The 23254-nt window shown below is 38.5% G+C and overlaps 1 protein-coding gene across 2 annotated transcripts in view; it reads left to right on the top strand.

Moving 5' to 3' along the window:
• The window catches only part of LOC126101610 (protein strawberry notch), a 274618-nt gene that overhangs the window by 93595 nt on the left and 157769 nt on the right, over positions 1–23254 (top strand). For both annotated transcript variants that reach the window (XM_049912293.1, XM_049912294.1), the window contains 3 exons: positions 12692–12934; positions 17519–17682; positions 22557–22710. In XM_049912293.1, the coding sequence (XP_049768250.1) occupies positions 12692–12934; positions 17519–17682; positions 22557–22710 (561 nt within the window). The remainder of the gene's footprint in view (positions 1–12691; positions 12935–17518; positions 17683–22556; positions 22711–23254) is intronic.

The raw sequence follows: 23254 nt of genomic DNA, 5'->3' as shown, positions 1-23254 counted from the left end.
GGTTGTGCTGTCCTTTTAGGAAATAAAAATTTTCAACTATAATGGATCTTATCATTGTTAATGGTAAAATGCACTCAGTTCCGATGCGATCTACAGCAATTTGTACGACACAGGCAATCACAGTCTTAGGGGATCATCTCGCCGAAGTACAAAGCTGTGTGTTAGGGGACAGTGCCCTCTTCAGTGGTGACTTAGGTTTGCTTTGTCCTGCCGGGACAATTAGTACGTGGTACGCCACAGTTGGGTAGTTGACTTCACCGACCACAACTCGTCTGTTTCCACAGTTGTATGCCTCTGTGGCTTGGCAGTACATCACAGCCTGGAGGGTACTGGCACGTCGTGTCATGCCACGTTTCATGCAGGACTCTTTGAGTCGATCGATAACCGTGTGCCGTGGTGCCCGATATAATGACACACATTTTCCTTCCCGTCAAAGAATGAGGAAGGTGTCCAGTACATTTTGTGTAATTTTCTTTGCTCAGTACTGCTGTGTCAGTAAGCCTCTAAGGAAGTGTTTTCAAACTGTAGGTTGCAACACCTAGTGTTCACACAGTTTTGCTCGGGGATCCCAATAGTGACTTCAGTTTACTCACTTTAAATGTGCAACCAGAATGTGCAACATGTCTGAAAACATATGTTTCACAATGATCATCTGGTATAGTAAAAATGTCACAAAGATGTGGTCAGTTTTCATGAAAGTACATCGTAAAGTCACTCACACTCACATGTGGTACTTGTAGTAAAGAATATGAATACTTCAAATATGAAAACGCTTGTGGCGGAGAGAAATGACGGGATGTCTATTGAACCCTTCAGACACCTGTGGAATGTAACTATGGCAGGTCACTAAGTCCTCTACAGACTCTGAAGAGCTCAGCTCTGAGAAGTTTGCAAAGAGAGGAGAAGGACTACATTAACTGTTGGGTGGCAATGGCAGTGTGGGGACAGTGTCTTGTGCAGTACTGATTTTGTATGCCTATCATATAGTATCATAAAAATGTCACATGCAACTGGAATACCTCGTGTAAGAGCATAATTAAAAGATGATCTCGTAGTTATGTGATACAAAAAGCTGCAACACATGCACCTCCCCCCCCCCCCCCCCTCCGACACACACACACACACACACACACACACACACACACACACACACAAACACAAACCTCACATGCAAGACTTTGCACCATGGTTCCTGTAATGCATTTCAGTAACTGTGCTTCATATCAAACAACAGGTCGCTAGGCCTGGCAGCAGTGAGAAAAGGCGTGAAATACAGCATTTTCTACTGAGCGGATCTAGGAATCTTGAGCTCACTCGAGATTGTTAGTGACACACTGTGTGTTGATGTTGTTTTTGAATTTTTATAGCTCTGTGACTTGATTGGGATTCCCAAGGAATCGTTGCTTCTCATCTGGTTCATTTCTCATTTCTTTCGTGTTGTTAATTGTGATTGCTGTGAAGTGAATTGTTATTATGACAGTGCTTTATAAAAGAGATGGAAAAATATTTTCGAAAAACTAGTACAGTAATTTTCTCACGTTGTTGTTGTTGTGGTCTTCAGTCCTGAGACTGGTTTGATGCAGGTCTCCATGCTTCTCTATCCTGTGCAAGCTTCTTCATCTCCCAGTACCTACTGCAACCTACATCCTTCTGAATCTGCTTAGTGTACTCATCTCTCGGTCTCCCTCTACGATTTTTACCCTCCACGCTGCCCTCCAATACTAAATTGGTGCTCCCTCGATGTCTCAGAACATGTCCTACCAACCGATCCCTTCTTCTAGTCAAGTGGTGCCACAAGCTCCTCTTCTCCCCAATCTTATTCAATACCTCCTCATTAGTTATGTGATCTACCCATCTAATCTTCAGCATTCTTTTGTAGCACCACATTTCGAAAGCTTCTATTCTCTTCTTGTCTAAGCTATTTATCGTCCACATTTCACTTCCATACATGGCTACACTCCATACAAATACTTTCAGAAACGACTTCCTGACATTTAAATCTATACTCGATGTTAACAAATTTTTCTTCTTGAGAAACGCTTTCCTTGCCATTGCCAGTCTACATTTTATATCCTCTCTACTTCGACCATCATCAGTTATTTTGCTCCCCAAATAGCAAAACTCCCTTACTACTTTAAGTGTCTCGTTTCCTAATCTAATTCCCTCAGCATCACCCGACTTAATTCTACTACATTCCATTATCCTCGTTTTGCTTTTGTTGGTGTTCATCTTATATCCTCCTTTCAAGACACTGTCCATTCCATTCAACTGTTCTTCCAAGTCCTTTGCTGTCTCTGACAGAATTACAATGTCATCGGCAAACCTCAAAGTTTTTATTTCTTCTCCATGGATTTTAATACCTACTCCGAACTTTTCTTTTGTTTCCTTTATTGCTTGCTCAATATACAGATTGAATAACATCGGGGATAGTCTACAACCCTGTCTCACTCCCTTCTCAACCACTGCTTCCCTTTCGTGTCCCTCGACTCTTATAACTGCCATCTGCTTTCTGTACAAATTGTAAATAGTCTTTCGCTCTCTGTATTTTACCCCTACCACCTTCAGGATTTGAAAGAGAGTATTCCAATCAACATTGTCAAAAGCTTTCTCTAAGTCTACAAATGCTAGAAATGTAGGTTTGCCTTTCCTTAATCTTTCTTCTAAGATAAGTCGTAGGGTCAGTACTGCCTCACGTGTTCCAACATTTCTACAGAATTCAAACTGATCTTCCCCGAGGTCAGCTTCTATCAGTTTTTCCATTCGCCTGTGAAGAATTCGCGTTAGTATTTTGCAGCTGTGACTTATTAAACTGATAGTTCGGTAATTTTCACATCTGTCAACACCTGCTTTCTTTGGGATTGGGATTATTATACTCTTCTTGAAGTCTGAGGGTATTTCGCCTGTCTCATACATCTTGCTTACCAGAGGGTAGAGTTTTGTCAGGACTGGTTCTCCCAAGGCTGTCAGTAGTTCTAATGGAATGTTGTCTACTCCGGGGGCCTTGTTTCGACTCAGGTCTTTCAGTGCTGTGTTAAACTCTGCACGCAATATCATATCTCCCATTTCATCTTCGCCTACATCCTCTTCTGTTTCCATAATATTGTCCTCAAGTACATCACCCTTGTATAGACCCTCTATATACTCCTTCCATCTTTCTGCTTTCCCTTCTTTGCTTAGAACTGGGTTTCCATCAAAGCTCTTGATACTCATGCAAGTGGTTCTCCTTTCTCCAAAGGTCTCTTTAATTTTCCTGTAGGCAGTGTCTATCTTACCCCTAGTGAGATAAGCCTCTACATCCTTACATTTGTCCTGTAGCCATCCCTGCTTAGCCATTTTGCACTTCCTGTCGATCTCATTTTTGAGATGTTTGTATTCCTTTTTGCCTGATTCATTTACTGCATTTTTATATTTTCTCCTTTCATCAATTAAATTCAATATTTCTTCTGTTACCCAAGGGTTTCTAGTAGCCCTCGTCTTTTTCACAGTTAATTAAAAAGAAATGTCTATTTTTGAAACTCTGTGAAAGTAAATGGAATAACCAGCCCATTGCATGTCTGATTAGAAGGGGTTCCGTAGTACAAAAACCATAGACCTAAGAAAAGTGAAATTTATTTTTATTAGAATTACATAATTCCTTGTTTTAATAAATACACAGTGTTACCAGTGAATAACTGCAAAACCTGAAACTTGTTTCCAGGAACAGATCGATAACTAAATGAACAGGATGCAGTAAGTAACTTTCAGAAATTCGAATACAGGTCTACTTCTTTACAAACTGGCTGTACAGTGTGATCTCGCTTAAGAAGCATGATTCGCTTCTGAGTCTTACCTGCAATGCAAAACACTCGTGCGAAACATTTTTCTGTAGGAATTGACATAAAAATAGGATACTGCATTGCATTCCCAAAAAAAAAAAAAAAAAAAAAAAAACTAAAACAATTTATAAAATACTAAATTATTGTGTAATACTGTACATAACTTTTTTTACCAGAAAATTGTCAAAAGACGTTTGTCTTTCCGTAACTCTTCAAAATGGGTGCTAATACAGAGAATGGTTAGTTCAATGAAACATCTCTCTACGTATTGGTTAATGGGCAGCTCTATTGAATGTGTATTGGTTAACAACAACAAACCTAAAATGGAATTCCTAAGTAGGTATTTCGAGGCCATGAATTTACATGATTCTTCAAAGTTACGAGTGCTTGCAACGGTGTCACAGAGAATTTGCAGCATCATCAAGAAGGCCGGAGTGGAGGTACCGGAGAGAATAATTGCAACTTGAGGAGTGTCACCAACAGTACAGCTGAATACTGCATTGTTAGCGGCAATGCCATTTGTTGATGCCTCTAATGAACAGTGCAGAATGTCGTAAAACAGCAAATGACTTATTTCCTAACTATAGCAGCTGAAGAGCTCTATCTAGGTCATCAGGTGGTTTTTTAAATACTTACCGAAGAAAAAAAAAAAACCACTGAACAGACTAATTATGCAAAACATTGCCTTTTACAAAATCATGCTCGTAATGTGAATCGATCTTTATAGGAGGTGCTTGTGAAGCGAGGTGTGATTGTACTTCTTTTATCTTGATAACAATACTGATGTAAATATTTTGCTATTTATTATTCTGCATTTTCTGTTATCTCACATTATTTCTATACGGTAGAGCATAAGTCATACCATGAAGAGTAAAGTTAATAACAGTAATGGTATGGTTCAGTGATTATACGCAGCACTTTATCAGCACAACTGCAATTTGATGAATAATCACTGATGTGTCTCATTTGTATTATTTAGAAACGTGCTTGACACTTATAAGGATTTTATTGTTTTTAACACTTTCTACTTGTAGGGTGACACCAGCAATATCTGTCACAGGTTGCACTTAGCCAGATAAAAGTAAGAAGGGTTGGAGGTCCTACAGTGCCATGAAAATACAACAGTTTTAGTGAGAAGGGTGTGCCTGTTTATTTATTAATAATTTGTCAAATTGTGGCTATGTTTTTGAGATACAAATAACCACATCATTTTTTAATTGAAACTTATTTCTCTTTGTAATTTTTATGTTCACTGTTGAAAAGAACTCTAATTCACATAGGTAACAAGTGGCAAATGTCATTAATAATTTCAAAGCTTCCCTTGCTGTGGATATTCTTCTTTTCTCTTCATCTAGAGCACATCAATCTTTTGCGAACTAAATTCCATTTTAAGCATGCCACCAGCAGCACGCCTCGAGCTCTGTGTGAAAAAGGTGATTTTGATGTAGTGAACCCATGTCTTCACAGATGATTCCAAACATTTGAGTTTGCAACGTTTTATCTTTAATAGAGTTCACAACGTTCATCACCTTTTTAAGCACATTGTTGAAATCAGGAGGTAAAACTAAAATGTGTAATTGCAGTTTTGGCAGCCCCTTTTGGTCCAGTTAAAATTTTGATAATGTTTTTATGTGGTGTGTATGCCCCAGGACAACCAGGAAATCCAGGGAAAATTACAAATTTTTTTCATCCAGCAGAACACTGAGAAGAACCTGGGAGCTTTTTAGAATTCCAAGTATTTTTTGTTGTTTTACGTTTGAGTTAATTTTTATAATTTTGACTGGTAATAACTGATACTGTATCAAAGACTTTTACTTTAGCATACTACTTCAGCATAGTACTGCAGTAATAAAACAAATGAGAGAGAAACACCTATATAAAACTTAATTTGCAAAGAAAATGTGTTGTTTACAGCAACAAAACACAGTGTACAAACAAGTGTCTGCTGACAGCAAAATGTGTCTGAGGCCTTATGACGTAGGCTGTGGTGCAGTACTTTGTAATAACAAACTGCTTTTGATGAATGTGACGTCACGACTGTTTACATTAGTTTTGTTTGATCTGTTACCAACAGGTTCACGCGCATGTACAAAGCTGAAGTCGTGTACGAGCAGCACCTTCTCCTGCTTTTCATTGCTTGAAGTCTAGCTTTTAGATGTGTAAGCAGTAGCTGCAAGCAGCCAGATGCCACCCGGAAAAATTTTTCTGGTGCGCCCAAGCTGCCAGATTCGCACATGTGCTGAGTGGTCAGAGTTGTACTGGGGAGTAGTCTCCGTGCAACCTGCGCTTGTTTCATGATTTTGCTGTTCCCTTCTTTGTTTACAGCTTTCATGTCAGATGAAAACAAAACAGATGTTTGTGGCAGGGAGCTATCAAATGAATTAAAATACATTCACATAATTGTGGAAGACTAAAATATGTTATTAGTTTCAGTTTTCTGATTTTATTTTATTTCCAGGTTATTGGCAGTTAAGCTTTAATTGCTTTGCAGAACAATGCCATGACTTTTGTCGATATGCTGAAGAAATTTGGCTTTCATTAATCTTTTCTGCAGAGACAGTCAATTCATTTGAAACTTACCAAAGTGTTTCATTTCACACTATTAGCTAGTTTCAAATGTTCCCTGAGCTTCAATTGCATGTTTTCATCTTCTGGCATGTATGGCATTACGCCATAATAAAGAACCAAACATGGGATAATACAGCAATAGTACTCCAAGAAAATTGGCTTATCAAAAACCACAGTTAAAAGCTTTAGCAGAATTTTATATATCTGCTGTCTGTGAAACACAATGTTTTTTGAACACAAGACATGTTTTTCAACACTTGGCTGGTACCTCCTCTGGGCTCGACAGTATTTCTTAATTTGTGTTTTTACATCTTAAATTTACAGAACACCATTCTTCAGTAAATTATAGACTGGCAGCATACCATGTCTTGTCATTGTAACCCCCCACAAGGCTTTATATTTACTCCAGGAGTAGAATATAAACTGCCAGTTATACGGTTTCTTGGTGTCAGAAGTAACTTTGTTAATTTTTATACAATTTGAAATAGTCAGGTAACACTTACTGTTCGTACTTATGGTGTATAAAACAACTGTGTTTTTATTTTTGCAGACATTTTTATCACTTATTACTAGCTTTTTACAGTGCTGTATGGATGTACACTTGATTGGGAATGTTAGGTATTGCAGAATATGATTTAAAAGAAAAAGAAAAAAAAAAAAAAAAAAAAAAGGAAAGAATTATATATTTTAAAGATAAGACATAGCAAAATATTAGAGTACTTTGAGCTGTAGACTCAAGTTTTGAAATGAATATTGTGCCAAGGACTGCTTTCTAATTTTGCGTTACTTATGTGGATAGGGTATGATAAAAAAAATCACACTAAGCGAAATAACTCCTTGTGTCCCCTCCAAACAACATGCTGCACATGGTCGTATGATGCCCCACTATGCATGAAATTCCAAACAAAAATCCAACGAAAGGTATATGAGCAGAGCAGACACCTAGTAGAGGCTTCCTACATCATCATAGCTTTGCATCCACAGTAACACCTGTCTTTGGCTCTCTCTGGCAACTGCTCAAACCAACATATTTTTAACGGGTCATGGGAAAATATTGTGAATGATGGTTGGAGAAGCATTACTTTCAAAAATAATTTCCTTTCACACATGATTAATGATGTTATGTGTGAGAATGTTCTATGGTTTTCTTAAATCACAGGACATTTTACTCTCATTCAAAACTTAACACTTTGAGGACCAGACCAGACATTTATGTCATCATTTAAAATTTTACAGGCACATTTATGTTTGATAGATCTTAAAGAATAACACATTCAAAAGAAGACCAATATTATATGTGAAAGCTTAGCTTTTCTTGTAGCTGTACTATACTTCATTTAAACTTTTTCTATTTGTGTCTTTCCACTATTTAACAGTGATGTTGCTATTGGCTGACTACATCACTTGTCCTATGCTCTCGATGTCTGTTGTCATGTTCTGACAAGATAGTCACACGAGCTATTATTGACTGAGAAAAAGGCATCACAATCTTGATTCCAGTGCTTTGGAAACTAGCATGCTGTGTTGGGTAAAATTCGTACTTATACTTTCTTAATTCAGAAATACACAGCACACATATTGTTACCAAAACATTATTTTTTTCCTGGGTTTCGTTTTCTAAAGTGCCAGTGTGTTCTAGACCAGTGTCTTTCAAAGGATTGATAAGTTTTAAAGTTCCAAGGGAAAGTATGCTGTCACATAACATGGAGAAAGTGTATTTTCAACCAAGAAAATGTGTATTTTCACCTGGGAAGAAGTGTATTTTTAATTGGAAAAAATTCTGGAATTTTTTTATGTTGTCCACATGTACAAGCTGTTTAAGCACTTGCTTTTCCTGCAGTTAGGGGCTGACTAATCTAAAAGTTCCCTTGTCTTCTTCAATATAAAATGTATAGTTACTGCTGTATCATTGTGTGCAGCAGCTTCCTGACTGTCACATCCCATTTGCGACTGTTTCACTTTTGTCAGCTTCAATTTCCTCTTCCATATCAAATTCATCATCAAATTCATTGCTTTTCAACTCAGCTTCTGAAATTTCTGTTAGTATTCGTAGTATTTCTTTATGATTCCTAACAGTATACTTTTCCTCGAAAAAATATACCCACAAAATAACAAATTAAAATGTAAGTAAGAATAAATATTGAAAATATGTGTAACAAATCATAAGCATATAAAATTGAACAAATACTTGGTTAGGTGCATGGTGGGAATTGCACCACAGAGACTGCATTGAAATTGACTGTGTTGTTCTAAGCACACAATGGCAATATCTGGTTTCAAATGAGGTCATCCACATTCCATATATGATGAAGGTTGTATGCTAGAATCTTGAAAACCAGATGCAAGAATCAGTCATTGGACACTCGAAAAACAAAAATTTGGAGTTTGTATGCCATTGTGTGACAACCGTAGAGTTCAATGAATAGTTGACCATGCACTGGATAGGTATGCACCTTCAGAACATTTCATGATGCCAGAGGTCCTCCATGATATACTGTCTCTGCGAAGAAACTTCTAAAGAAACAGAGGTACCTCTTAGCGGGAATAAAAGCATAGGACAGGAAATAGAGAGACAGAAAGAAACTGAATGTAGCAAAGCAAAAGCAGAAATGCTTAACTCTGTTTTCAAATGTTCTTTTAAAAAGAACAACCCAGGAGTTTTATCACAAATTAATTGTCATACCACTGAAGAAGGGCTGGTACCAAAAGATGAACACAAGGTGACAACATTGGAGAAGGAATACCGACAAAAGAAACTCCAAGCAAAGAGAATTGTGAAAGAAGGAAATGAGAAGAGTTGGGAAATATTCACCCAGAAACTAGAGGAGGATGGCAAAGGGAACCAAAAACTGCTATATGGGTTATCGAAAAGTAAAAGATCTGATAGAGAAGACGTAAAAACGATTGAAACAGAGGATGGGGATATTATCAGGGACATGGAAGGTGTCGGAGAATAGTTGAAGAATTATTTTGAAATCTTACTGAATGGAGAAGGTGCACAAGAAAGTGACACCGAAATCATTGAATTAGAGGAAGAGCAGGATCCAATCTCTTGGTTAGAGACTGAGAATTCCGTGAAACAGATGAAAAGAGGCAAGGCGGCTGGAGTAGATGAGCTGACAGCGGATATGAGCAAAGCAGCAGGAATCCATGGAATACAATGTTTACACCTGGTGCTGGGGGTGATATGGAAAGAAAACAAAGTGCCAGATGAATGGGAAAAAGGAATCATTGTTCAAGAAAGGTAGTAGAAAGAAATGCACCAACTACTGAGGAATTACACTGTTATCACACTGCCTTTAAGGTAATGGATAAAGTCATAGAAAAAAGATTGCGGAAAATTCTAGAACACCAATTAGAGGGACAACAGCATGGGTTCAGAAGTAATAGGGGAACAATAGATCTCATTTTCTCCCTCCATCAGTTAATTGGAGAAATTTTGGGAAAAAGGAAAGGACTTGATAGTAGTATTCATGGATTTGGAAAATGCATATGACAGTGTACCAAGGGATAAAATATGGGAATGCTTGAGAAAACATAATGTTCCTGATTCATTAATTTAAAAAGTCCAGATGCTGTATGATGGTTGTGAGTGCAGTGGACAAGTAGGAAGTGGCAGATCAAAATGGTTTAAGACAAAGAGAGGTGTTCAGCAAGGCAGTTTGCTCTCCCCTTTACTCTTTATTACATTTATGGACACAATCATGAAAAAAATCAAGGAAGAAGAAAATGAAGATTTCAACACTTGTTTTTGCTGATGACATCACCATTTGGGGAGAGACAGAAATGGAAGTTAAGAGGAGACTGGATTACTGGAACACAACATTTAAAAAATTCAAGTTAACTGTGAGTTGGTACAAGACAGTGGCAATGAAGATGAGCAGGACACCCACACCTTGTCACATCATACTGGAGGGGGAGAAGGTTGAATGTGTGAAAAGCTTCAATTATCTGGGTAGCATCATATCACTTGATGGAAGTTCCAAACTAGAAGTCTTAAACAGAATAACAAAAGGATCTAGCTTCTTCCACCAAGTATGAAATCTAATCTGGGACAAGGAAGTCCCTCAAAGAGCCAAACAAACCCTGTATAAAACTTATCTCCTGCCAGTCATGATGTATAATCTAGGGGCCTGTTTCATAAATAAGAGAGAAGAGTCAAATACAAGTATGTGAAATGAAGTTCCTTCGGTCAGCTCTACAAAAAACTAGGAGAGAGAGAGTCAGGAATGATTATGTAAGGAGAGACCTGCAGATGACATTGACTACAGAGGAGAGAATGAGTGCTTTGAGATTGAGGTGGTTCGATCATGCGAAGCGAACGCACCTGACTCGAACTCCACGCCAGTATTTGGAGATTGAGGTACCAGGAAGAAGACCAATTGGGTGGCCTAGAAAGAGATGGACAGACCAGGTTAAGGAAGATCTCAAGAGGAGAGGAGTAACATGGGATGTAGTGGAGAGGGAAAGCTATACCAGGACAGAAACCAATGGAGGCATATCATTCACCCAGCTCGCTGGAAGGAAACCTTGATGATGATGATGATGATGACGACTGAAGAGATGAATGAAACAGATATTACTGTCAGTAGTGTTGAGAAACAACTGAAATTGATAAAATTTAACAAAGCCCTAGGGTCTGGTCGAATCCATGTCAGATTCTATCCCCAATTTGCAGATGAGTTAGCCCCTCAGTTAAATGTAATCTGTCATAGATAACTTGAACAAAAAAACCATGCCCAGTAGGTGGAAGAAAGCACAGGTCACAAGACGGGTAGCAGAAGCAAGCTACAAAAGTACTGTTCGGTATCCTTGACATTGATTTGCTGCGGAATCGTAGAACATGTTCTGAGCTCAAATATAATGAGGTATCTTGAACAAATTGACTTCCTCCCATACCAGCCAGCACAGATTCTGAAATTACTGATCATGTGAAACCCAGCTTGCACTTTTCTCACATGACATCCTGAAAGCCGTGTATCAAGGCATTCAGGTAGATGCAGTAGTTCTTGTTTTTTGAGAAGCATTTGAGTTAGTACTGCACCTCCACTTATCACCAAAAGTACAGTTGCATGGCGTATTAGATAAAATTCGTGACTGAACTGAGGACTTTTTGCTAGGGAGGATGGAGCATGTTATCTTGGATGGAGAGTCACCATCAGATGTAGAAGTAACTTTAGTTGTGCCCCAGGGAAGTGTGTTGGAACCCTTGCTGTCTGTATTGTAAACCAGTGACCTTGCAGACATTATTAATAGTCACCTCAGACTTTATGCAGATGAAGCAGTTAACTATAATGAAGTACTATCTTATAGAAGCTGCATAAGTATTTAGTCAGATCTTGATAAGATTTCAAAGTGGTTCAAAGATTGGAAACTTGCTTTAAATGTTCAGAGATGTAAAATTGTGCCCTTAACAAAATGAAAAAACATAGTATCTTATGACTAAAATCTCAATGAGTCACTGTTGGAATTAGCCAACTCATACAAATACCTGGGTGTAACGCTTTGTAGGTATATGAACTGGAATGATCACATAAACCCAGTCGTGCGTAAAGCAGGTGGTAGACTTTGGTTTATTAGTAGAATATTGGGCAGGTGCAATAGGTCTGCAAAGGTGATTGCTTACAGATCACTCGTGACCATTCTAGAATATTGCTCAAATATGTAGGACTAACAGCGGATTTTGAATGTTTACAGAGTAGGGCAGCACAAATGGTCACAGGCATGTTTGACCTTTGGGGGAGTATCACAGGGATGGTGAAGAAACTGAGCTGGCAGGCTGTTGAAGATTGACGTAAACTGCCTTAAGAAAGTCTACAAACAAAGTTTCAAGAACTGGCTTTAAGTACCCTACAAATATACTTACAAACCCCTAAATATCACTCCATAGAGATTGCAAGGATAAGATTAGATTAATTACAGCATCCACAGAGGCATTGAAATAATCTTTCTTCCCTGCTCCATACATGTGAATGGAACAGGAAGAAGCCCTAAAAGCTGGTGCAATGGGATGACATACACTCTGCCATGCACTTCACAGTGGTTTACAGAGTATAGATATAGATGTATGTGGTAGGATTAAGATCAATTGTATCCTGACATGATGTAAGTGGCGTAACTTCGACTTTATCTTTGCTGTGTACACAAAAGTTTTATTTAGTCACTTTCTTTGTCTGTGCTGTTTGAATTAAAGTTATACGCGTAAAAAAGACCTGTGGAGGAGGTCTAAACTAGAAGACAAATCTGGAAATATAATTTTAAAAATTGTTAAATTTTATTGTGTATTAATAATGTCTATTTTCTTACAGTTCAAGTATGCAAAGATTTCATCTGCGGTGAATGGAAATGTGAAGAAGGGAGTCATCTTCTCAACATATTCAGCACTTATAGGTGAATCATCTCAGTCTGGTGGAAAATATAAAACTAGATTGAAGCAGTTGTTGCAATGGTGTGGCGATGACTTTGATGGGCCAGTGGTGTTCGATGAATGCCATCGTGCCAAGAATTTGTGTCCTGTTGGTTCCTCGAAACCAACCAAGACTGGCCTTACGGTATGTCTCTACTATCTGCTTTTTGCCTCACAGGAGGCTAAACAAATGTACATATTCAATATACTAATTGAATGAAAAGAATATTTCAGTGGACAAAGGAATTTGTTGCATACTTTATGAACATTTCTTGTAATGTATTCAATGTGTATTAGAAATGATCACAACAGAAATACAGTTCATTTATGTTACAATTTCCCACCAAGTTCTAGACTGCTTCTTTTACTTTAACATTAATATTATTGTTATTGATGACATAGATTTTTAATATTTGTCATTGCCTATGTTATTGACACTCCAATGCCAATACAAAACTTTATGTGGGGTGTGGACACTCTCCTTTAAACCAATAACATTCTGGGCTTTTAAAGCAAACATTTTAATAATTTGGAAATACTGAGATGCATAAAGCATCCTATTCTCAGGTTGGATACCAAAGTTGTTCTGTTAACAGAGACAGGCTTATCATTTGCACTTCAGCTGCTTTCATACCTGTATCAGTTGCTTTTCTTGTTCCCAGTATACTATTCAGTAACAGAAGATACTTTTCATCTACTGGCATTGTTCCTGGGTTATTGTAATACAAATTTTCTCTTGTCATTAGTTTGAGCACGTTAAAATATTTGAATATTCATTCTTATCACTTGATGTAAAAATAAAGCCTAATGGGCACAAATGGATTAAGTAGTTACTGTTATATTTTAAACAGTTTAGTCATATTCCAGAATGAGATTTTCACTCTGCAGTGGAGTGTGCACTGATATGAAACTTCCTGGCAGATTAAAACTGTATGTCGGACCGAGACTTGAATTCGGGACCTTTGCCTTTTGCGGGCAAGTGCTCTATAATTTTAGCTACCCAAACATGACTCACACCCCATCCTTACAGCTTTACTTCTGCCAGTATCTTGTCTCCTACCTTCCAAACTACACAGCTCCTATCCTGCGAACCTTGCTGAACTAGCAATCCTGAAAGAAAGGATATTGTGGAGACATGGCTTAGCTAGATGTTTCCAGAATGAGATTTTCACTCTGCAGTGTTGATATTAAACTTTCTGGCAGATTAAAACTGTGTGCCGGACCAAGACTCGAACTCGGGACCTTTGCCTTTCACGGGCAAGTGCTCTACCGCTGAGCTACCCCAGCACGACACACCTCGTCCTCACAGCTTTACTTCTGCCAGTACCTCATCTCCTACATTCCACACTTCACAGAAGACGAAGTATTGGCAGAAGTAAAGCTGTGAGGATGGTGCGTAAGTTGTGCTCGGGTAGCTCAGACAGTAGAGCCCTTGTCCGCAAAAGGCGGAGGTCCCAGGTTCGAGTCTTAGTCCGACACACCGTTTTAATCTGCCAGGAAGTTTCAGTTAATCATATTGTTGCTAATTATAACTTTTATAGCAAGACAAAGGTTCTCCATAAATTACACAATGCATTTTTATCAGAAATTTCATAGTCAAAAGAAGATTGGGAAATGGACAAACGGGGTATCACTTTGAACAGTGTGGGTCTAATTCCGAAAAAAAAAAGGGTTTATTTGATTGAAAGTAATTGGAGTTTTTAAGAAAAATCTAGCAAATAAATATCCTCTAGGACATCTCATTTGCTTTTCTAATATATATATTTGTAATAATAATACAATACTGATCATTGTTGTAATATATTGTACTTCTAGCTTTCTGAACAAAACACGAGAGTAAAAAATAAAAAGAATAGAAAAAATGTCAAATGTTTTGTGTAATGACTTACCTAAAAGTCAGAAATAAAATAGAGTAGAGAAATATTTGATGTGTCTTTGAATGAAGTACAGAATTTAAAGTTCAGTTTTTAACTCATAATCAAGAAAGAGGATAGTTGTCTGGCTGATTTAGTATACCGTGCAGGCTGCTTGTGTGTGGTCTTTACAGATTTCTATCACCTGTGCTCGAAGGTGTAAAAAAGCTCCAAAAATTTTTGAATAGAGAATCCTTAAATTATCAGGAAAGAGAATGTGTATGGCACAAGAAGTAACATATCTGTGCAAGTGCTGTCGCCACCATTGTTCTTATCCACTCCCTTTTCCCAGTAAAAAAAGAATATAAAAAGTAGAATAAATTGTAACCATAAATCAGAGTGCAGTTAGTTGAAGAATTTTACTTAGTACTCTTTCTACATGGCTAGTGTAGGAGCCTTCCATCTGCTACAGTTTCTTGTTTACGAGTTTTAGTATTTAAGTACTTGATTTTTGCAAAGCAACGTGAACCATGGTTTTCCCTCAGTGTTGGAAGGGCTGTTCATAAAAATTTATGTTTCCTTTTCCGCTCTACTGAGATTTACATTTTGTTGTATTCTTCTCCTTTTGCTCTAGTAGCATACAGTGTGAATCTACCATAAATGCTGATAGCATAAGAGAAAAGTATAATGAGGAATGGAGTAGCAGAGTGACAGAACCCAACATTGTTCAACATTTGTTGGAATACGTGATGTACTAAGGTGCATAAACACTGTGCTGCTTTGGATCACGTTCAAATTCTCGTGAAAGATTTTTGACGGTTCCTTATTGTTCTACCTTTGTGTGGCCCAGGATAAGTTTGTTACAGAGCAGTATCACCTGGGTTTCCGTAGCTGCTTTCTGATTTATTGATGGGTCTGGCTCTCGGAGATGAATAAGTTATGGATGAAGATGAAATTGGCTAGTGTGATAATGATCAAAGTTTTTGAGTCATAATTGGTAGGCTTCAAAGCGTATTTATTTTAGGTACTAGGTACGTGGATCAAGACAACCGAAAGAGTGTATGAAGCAGTTGCGACAGTTTGTATGGGGCCGAAGGGACTTTTTTTATTTTGTGCAGCTCAGTTTAGATGGAAGGAACAGTGACTGTGTGATATCTATACAGCATTATTGGTTGGGAGTTCCATGGTGGGTAGTCGGGCCGCCCGTTTAGTGTCCTTTATCTAACTTCGGTGACTTGCACCCATTGATGTCAGTGATGAAATGGTGACAAAGTCACACACACACACACACACACACACACACACACTAAGAGTCCTGAGAAGAGAGAATCCCCTATCCGGCCAGAAATTGGACCTGGAACCCCACGATCGAGAGTTGACACCGCTGACCACTAGTTCAAGAGCAGCTGACTCCGGTGCGGTGCCCAGTAGCTGACGCAGTTCCCGGATCATGTGCTCCCTTCCCTCAGTTATCTCTGGAGAAGAACCTTTGTGTGCAGGGGGGTGCCTTCGGAATGCCAATCATGTGGGACTCAGCTGGCTTAAGGTTTGAGGTTTTGGAGGGAATACTGGAAGTACTGAATTTCTGGAACCCCTGTGAAGGAACAGTTTCCCATGAACACTGTAAATGTGACTGAAGAAAGCAAATAAGACAGCTAAAATACTGAAGATTGCTGAATAAAAAAAGTATGATCATCCTTTGGTGTGTAGCATTAGTTTTCTTTATCTTTTTAGCAACATTTTTTCTTGTTAGTTAATGACAAAAAAGATAGCTATAGTTTGTTGTCAGCTATCTTTTTGTTGTAGTCTTTGTTGAATTATTGTTGCTTTACTTATTATTCTTTTATTTATTTTTTTTTAAAACGAGTGTTGCTGTTACCTATTGTTAAACTAAAGGTATGCGTATGCTTATTATATTATGTAGATTCATATATATGCTGGACGCACTAAACTGAATGAGCTGAGTGGAAGATGACATACTCCCTCAGATAGAAAAGTTAAGTTTTTATGAGGCATGCTTTCTGAAATTTGAGTGATACTTCGGTAGCAATATGTTTTGTATCAAATTGGTGCGAGTGAGAAACTTATACATACTGAAAAATTGTACTGGACTCCAAACAGTTCTGATGTAATTGTATTTAGTCTGTATTTTTTGTGGCAGTTGCATACTTCTTAACTTCAGCTCAAGTAACGGTTGTCTGGTCACTGTTACTTTGGATGTGATACATTGAAACTGCGGGAATGTGATGGTCAGTGATTAGGGAGGAGTGTGAGTATATGACAACTACACAGTTTTGATCTAATTCGCTGCTATATATCGATGAACATCATCAGATAGAACCGTTTTCCTCAGGTGTACGGGAACAGGTAATAAGCAATGTCTGCCTGCAGTACCGTGGAATGATAATAAGGGAAGCAATGATGTTCAGGGGTAAATGAAAATAATTTTAGCATGTAGGGTGAAATTGGGCCTTTGGTGAAAAGTGTTAGAAATACTTTGACAGACTAAGAATACAGAGAGCTTGTAAGATAATGTATGAAAGTTACCAAAATGCTCAATCAAAAAGCATCACAGGTACCTATGGAGATGATTTAGTTGCAGAATATGAATATACACATTGACAATATTTCTTCAAATATATGTAACAAATTTTGCATACATGAAGCATGCTGTTAGTGTCTCTTTTCACTATGCACTGTTTTTCATTATGGGACAGTTACAATTTCCAGAAAAGTTGAAAGCTTTCAGCATGAGTACCCCAGTTGTGTTATTTATTTTGTTGAAGCCAGAAGAAATATGGCAACATTTGTCTTCCTTTTGATTTGCTCAGAAGATTACTTTTGTAGTAACTACTCCTTAATATTACTTTTTACAGGTCCTCGAGCTGCAAAATAAACTTCCAAAAGCACGTGTAGTGTACGCATCTGCTACTGGAGCATCTGAACCTCGGAACATGGCGTATATGACACGTTTAGGTATCTGGGGGGAGGGCACGCCCTTCAATGAGTTTAATGACTTTATCTCAGCAGTTGAAAAGCGGTAAGAGAAAGTTATAGTCATAAGTTTAATGTAAGTACTTTGTAACTCATTAACCCACAACACATTCTTCAAGAAATACATTTGAATAACATAATACTTTGTACGTACTGGGTGTAGTTTTTCACTCCTCTGTCATTATCCTCAAGAAAGACAGTTTGCGTTAATGTATTTGGGAATTTTCAGAGTAAAACAGAAAAGAGCAAAGTACGATTCTTTCAGGAGTTGTAGTTTTCGAGGTGGTTGAGCTAATATTATATTAATGCCTGAGTACTCTGTGTAAATGTGTTGCCCAGGTGGAAATGTTGAGATAAGAGGGAAAGCTCTCCCAGAAAACTGCACATATTGTTAGCCTGTTTCTCCTACTAAAAATAGTCTTTGAAGACTTTTTGTGAGATTTTTAGCAGTTGGTAGCTGACAGAAGCTCACTGTAGAATATTGATAACCTGTGCAAAAGCTGTACAAAAAATAAAATTATAATTCAGAAGTGAATATTGCATTTATTGACACCTGTCCTGAGGAAGAAATTGACAGTGCAAGTTATTTTACAACACACTCGGTGCAAATGTACCATATACTAATGTATTTTTGAATCTGTTATGTTTCAGGCCATTGGCTGTATTTAGTAGCAATGATGTTAGGGAAATGCAGGTGATTGTCAGCAATTCAAACACACTGGATGTAAACTGCCCTTGTATACTACTATGTTTCGTCAGTGTATTCACTCAAGTGTACTGCAATCAGTTGAGTGCGAGCAGTTTGCTGCATCAGATACACAGGCAACTTTGTATCTAAACCAGTGTGCACCACTGTGTCCTACATGTGCAGGGAACTACAGTATATGTAATGCTTGTTCTGAAAAGGATGAATAACTCAAATGAAACATAATTACTTTTTTAATTATGGTAGTTTCATGGTCCTTTGTCATTTTCTCTCACTCCAACATTACTTATCCACACAAATCAGTTTTTCTTTCAACTATTTCATGATCCAAATATTTCAATCATTTAACTATCTCACCCGAAATTGTTCAAGACTACTTCTGATGTTTGACTGTTAGACACAATCGCCCAAGAGATCAGTTTTGCCACATGCTGCTAATTGATGCTATACATGTATCACTCTGCAATCTTCAAACTGCTGAAAATTCACAATTCTACATAATTTTTCATCACAAAATTACTTCTCACATATATTCTGCAAGGGTCACCTCCTCCTGGGGTGGAAACCTCTACCGTTTGTCACAGTGAAGGATGAGGAACCCGTGTGATGTCACCAGATGCAATAAAACGTGATTCATATTACTTCATTTATTTCACTGAATACATCTCATCTCTCTAACTTCAGCGGCAGCTGGTGACTTAGCGAGCCAATGAGGAATCTGCTGAACCCGGCAGCTAGCTCCGATAGCCATATGTCACTGCCATCGGCCTTATGCTCGGGTCGGTGTCTTCTAGTAAGCGGGTTGTCACCCACAGTGTGGAAGATGTGCCCCTTTGGAAGCTCTGCCTGGAAGTGGCGATGACTGCAGTGCGTGTGCGTTGCAACTCGCGTGCCTTTCTGGGAGCACTCTGTCCCTCCCGAGTCACTGCCTGTGTTGTCCCATCAGATTGACCTCGATGTCAGATGTCCTGTCAAATGTCGATCCTGCCCCTCTGGTCTGGTAGGCCATCTGACCGAGCGATGCTGGAATTTAGAGCAGTTTGTGCCCCAGGCTGGAATGGTGTTGGTAGGTCACCGGACTATCTGTTTGTGACAGGAGATACTATAGGCTAGCTTCTATCAACTGTAGTTACAGATCGGTGGTCATCTCGTAAGGTGGCAGGAGTAAGGAACTATCTCGTACACGAGGTGTTACAATATAATAATCAGAGAATTGAGTGTGAACTACACAGACACCGTTGATCCTACTTCTAGACTGACTTTAACCTTGTGAGGTGAAGTACTTATGGCGTCAGGGAGGGTCTCTACTTTTTGTCATCATTCGTCGTGACTGAATTGGTTTTGCTCTTCACGAGTTGTTAACGGTCTTCCTTTCAGCTACATTTGCTTAACCAATTCGGGTCATCCTCCTTAGTGCTTCTTAAATAGTATTATGAGAATGACAGAGCAGGTTGTTCTGCACTCATGTAACACTTTTCTGCTGAGCTTGCTTGGACTCGCACACGGAAATGTTGATGTCGCTGTCTTAGTGACCGACTAACTGTGTCAAAATGTTTGTGCCTAGCGGCTGGTTCATGTCGATACTTCCATGTGCTGGAGCAGTGCCGTTCTGTTCGGACTTAGAAAGTTGACTCTTATGTTTCCTTATTTTCTTGATGCGTAATAGTTCGATCTTTAGCACGGCTCAAATACTTCACTTTAGCACTTTCCAACTCATTATACTTCAGATTAACCTTTTGTGTGCCCTTCTGGCCCACAGCCCGACCGTCACCCTCGACCACTGACTGTCGACTGACTGACTACGGCACCTCAAAAGGGCCTGTGGTCTGTCCGAGGCCCCCCCTCCTGTGCCCCCTTCCCTCTTCCATCCCTGTTGGCGCATAACTATAAGTTCAGGAACATTCTCAAACACAAATGACATTGTACCCTACTGAAACAAGATGCTAATATTGATCTTTTAGTAAAGATATTAATAATCCAGGACAGGAAGGACAGATTTAGATTTCAGCTAAGAGTGCAGCTATCATGAGTGCATTGCAGGTAGTCGTGTAGCCTCAGCATTATTATAATGGCGTATATTACGTATTGATTGATGCTTGTACATGACAAAGTTATATTGTAATGTGTGCTGTTAATTATGCTGAGTCTTTGTATCTACCTACAATGTACTGACGGTAGCTGCGCTTTCTGCTGAAATCTAGGTCTGCAATAAGATACAGATGATAATCCAACCAGTACTGACTTTCCTTTTTCTCTGGGATTACATTTCACTTATGGGCCACAATTATTCCCATGGAACCAAACTTCATCGTATTAATAATGGTACTCACAAATGTCTGCTTGTGTCTTGTATGTATGGATGGATATGTGTGTGTGTGCGAGTGTATACCTGTCCTTTTTTCCCCCTAAGGTAAGTCTTTCCGCTCCCGGGACTGGAATGACTCCTTACCCTCTCCCTTAAAACCCACATCCTTTCGTCTTTCCCTCTCCTTCCCTCTTTCCTGATGAGGCAACAGTTTGTTGCGAAAGCTTGATTTTGTGTGTATGTTTGTGTTTGTTTGTGTGTCTATCGACCTGCCAGCGCTTTTGTTTGGTAAGTCTCATCATCTTTCTTTTTAAATATAATGGTACTCTTAGATATACCAAACGTTTGAGAGTAATGTGAATGTTTCATGATGCTACTACGTAGGGCGACATTTTTCCCGTGGTAGGTTTGGTATCAGAATTTGCTCTGAAACTCTTTTAGTGTATTAGATTTCTAACTCTTCCATATTCGTCTATTGTTTTCATTGGTTGTGGAATGGTGTCTGTGTGGAATATATACTGATAGTTTCACTTGTCTTTCACCATGTTTGTGTAATTTTGGTCATAAATTTTCTCATGCTTAATTACTGCATTAATACAGGTTCCAGTGACAACGCTTATGCGAGAGGCAAATTTTTGTACAAATAATTAATTTCCTTGCTCACCTGTAATTAGAAGAAATTGATTATTATTTTAATATAATGTAATTAAATAAATAAAATATTTACTCACCCACTGGCAGCAGAAGAACACACATGAAAAAGATTTTACTTATGCAAGTTTTCGGAGTCAGTGGCACCTTCTTCTGGCAGAAGGTTTGAAGGGGAAGGAAGAGGGGTGAAGGAAAAGACTGGAGAGTTTTAGGAAAAGAGTTAGAGTTCAGAAAAGTCACCCAGAACCTCGAGCAGGGGATACTTACTAGATGGAATGAGAAGGAAAGACCCTACCCCTTTTCCTAAACTTCACTAGTCCTTTTCCTTCTTACAGCCTTGTTTCTGGATTTCGTTTTTATCAATTGATTAGATTGTATGTGCAACAGTTGTGATGCTTCACCAAATATTCAAATAGCCATGACATTTTATCTGTATGTGTTCAAGTTTCAGAAATAGGATTGGTTTTGTTTGAGCATAACCATATAGTTAACTGATGTTTGCTTTGAGACAAAGTGTATTGCAGTTGAAAATTGTAGATGTAAGTTAGGACAGCTTCCTGCAATTACCATCAGTAGCACATTTTGGAAGAAAAGCTTTACAGACTGTGGTGAATTGCATATGTGTAATGGAGCAATTTTAAATTAAATTCTTACTTTTACATAGTTTGGAAGATCTGAAAGTAACTTTGAGGCTAAAAAGAGAGACCGAAGAAGCTGTGGACAACTTTTGAAAGTTGTAGAATCACACTGAGATTAGCTTTATTTGAAGCCAAAAGGTTCTTATTGTCACCTGGTACAAAAATGGAAAAAATGACATACGGAAGAAATAGGGAGCTGGCCGCGGTGGTCTAGCGATTCTAGGCGCTCAGTCCGGAACCGCGCGACTGCTACGGTCGCAGGTTCGAATCCTGCCTCGGGCATGGATGTGTGTGATGTCCTGAGGTTAGTTCGGCTTAAGTAATTCTAAGTTCTAGGGGCCTGCTGATCTCAGAAGTTAAGTCCCATAGTGCTCAGAGCCATTTGAACCAAGAAACAGGGAAACAGAAATCTCAACAGTGATTGTTAAAGTTTGCGTAAATGTTTTCAGTTATTCAAATTGTCTTGTTCCTGTTTTGTGTTTCACTCTTTTAGTCTCAGTTTCTGATGTATCAGAACGTAGATGTTAAATTGACTCCTTTCATTGCCGAAGCCATTGTTTTTCTGTATGTTGACAATAGTTCTATGAAAGAGTTAAAGGTTTTTTTCCCTTCTTTTTCAGAGGAGTTGGTGCTATGGAAATTGTGGCAATGGATATGAAATTACGAGGAATGTATATTGCACGGCAGCTCAGTTTCCACGGTGTTTCATTCAAAGTAGATGAAGTTTCCTTAGCAGATGAATTTATCAGAGTTTATGATGCATCTGTAAAGTTGGTGAGCCACTCCTTGTTATCCAGTAATAATAGGAAATGATACGTAATAAAACCTGCATGCACCACCTTCAAGAGCACCAGAACATTAAACCAGTAGGCTTGGGAAAATTGTAGGTTCTGATCTTTATACAGTTTCCCCCACTTTATAGAGAGCTCCTTGCTCTTTCAACTGAGAATGTAAGTTGTGTGGTTGTTAATAGTGGCGATTTAGTGACTGGCATAGTTGTGAAGAGTACCACTCGGATACCTGCCAACTACATTTATGAAATATGGAGGCAATAGTGCAGGTGTCTAGCTTCTATAACGTTGCTTCAGAACTCAGTAAACTCTTTTACATACCAGCACATGGAGGGTAATATATGATTTTCGTACTGTAGTAACAAAGTAGCCATATTCTCAGTCAGCAAATTATTGCCCCTGTCCCTGAAACTAGGTCATCTGACACTGAAGACACATAGCTTGTGTAACTCGTACACGTGGAGCTGTGACTCGAAATCTGCTGACGTGTGGATTATATTGGCTAACGTAACATGTAAGATAGTATA

Source organism: Schistocerca cancellata, chromosome 9 (genome assembly GCF_023864275.1).
Source record: "Schistocerca cancellata isolate TAMUIC-IGC-003103 chromosome 9, iqSchCanc2.1, whole genome shotgun sequence".
Taxonomy (NCBI): domain Eukaryota; kingdom Metazoa; phylum Arthropoda; class Insecta; order Orthoptera; family Acrididae; genus Schistocerca; species Schistocerca cancellata.
This window is presented reverse-complemented; position numbering and strand designations above follow the sequence as displayed.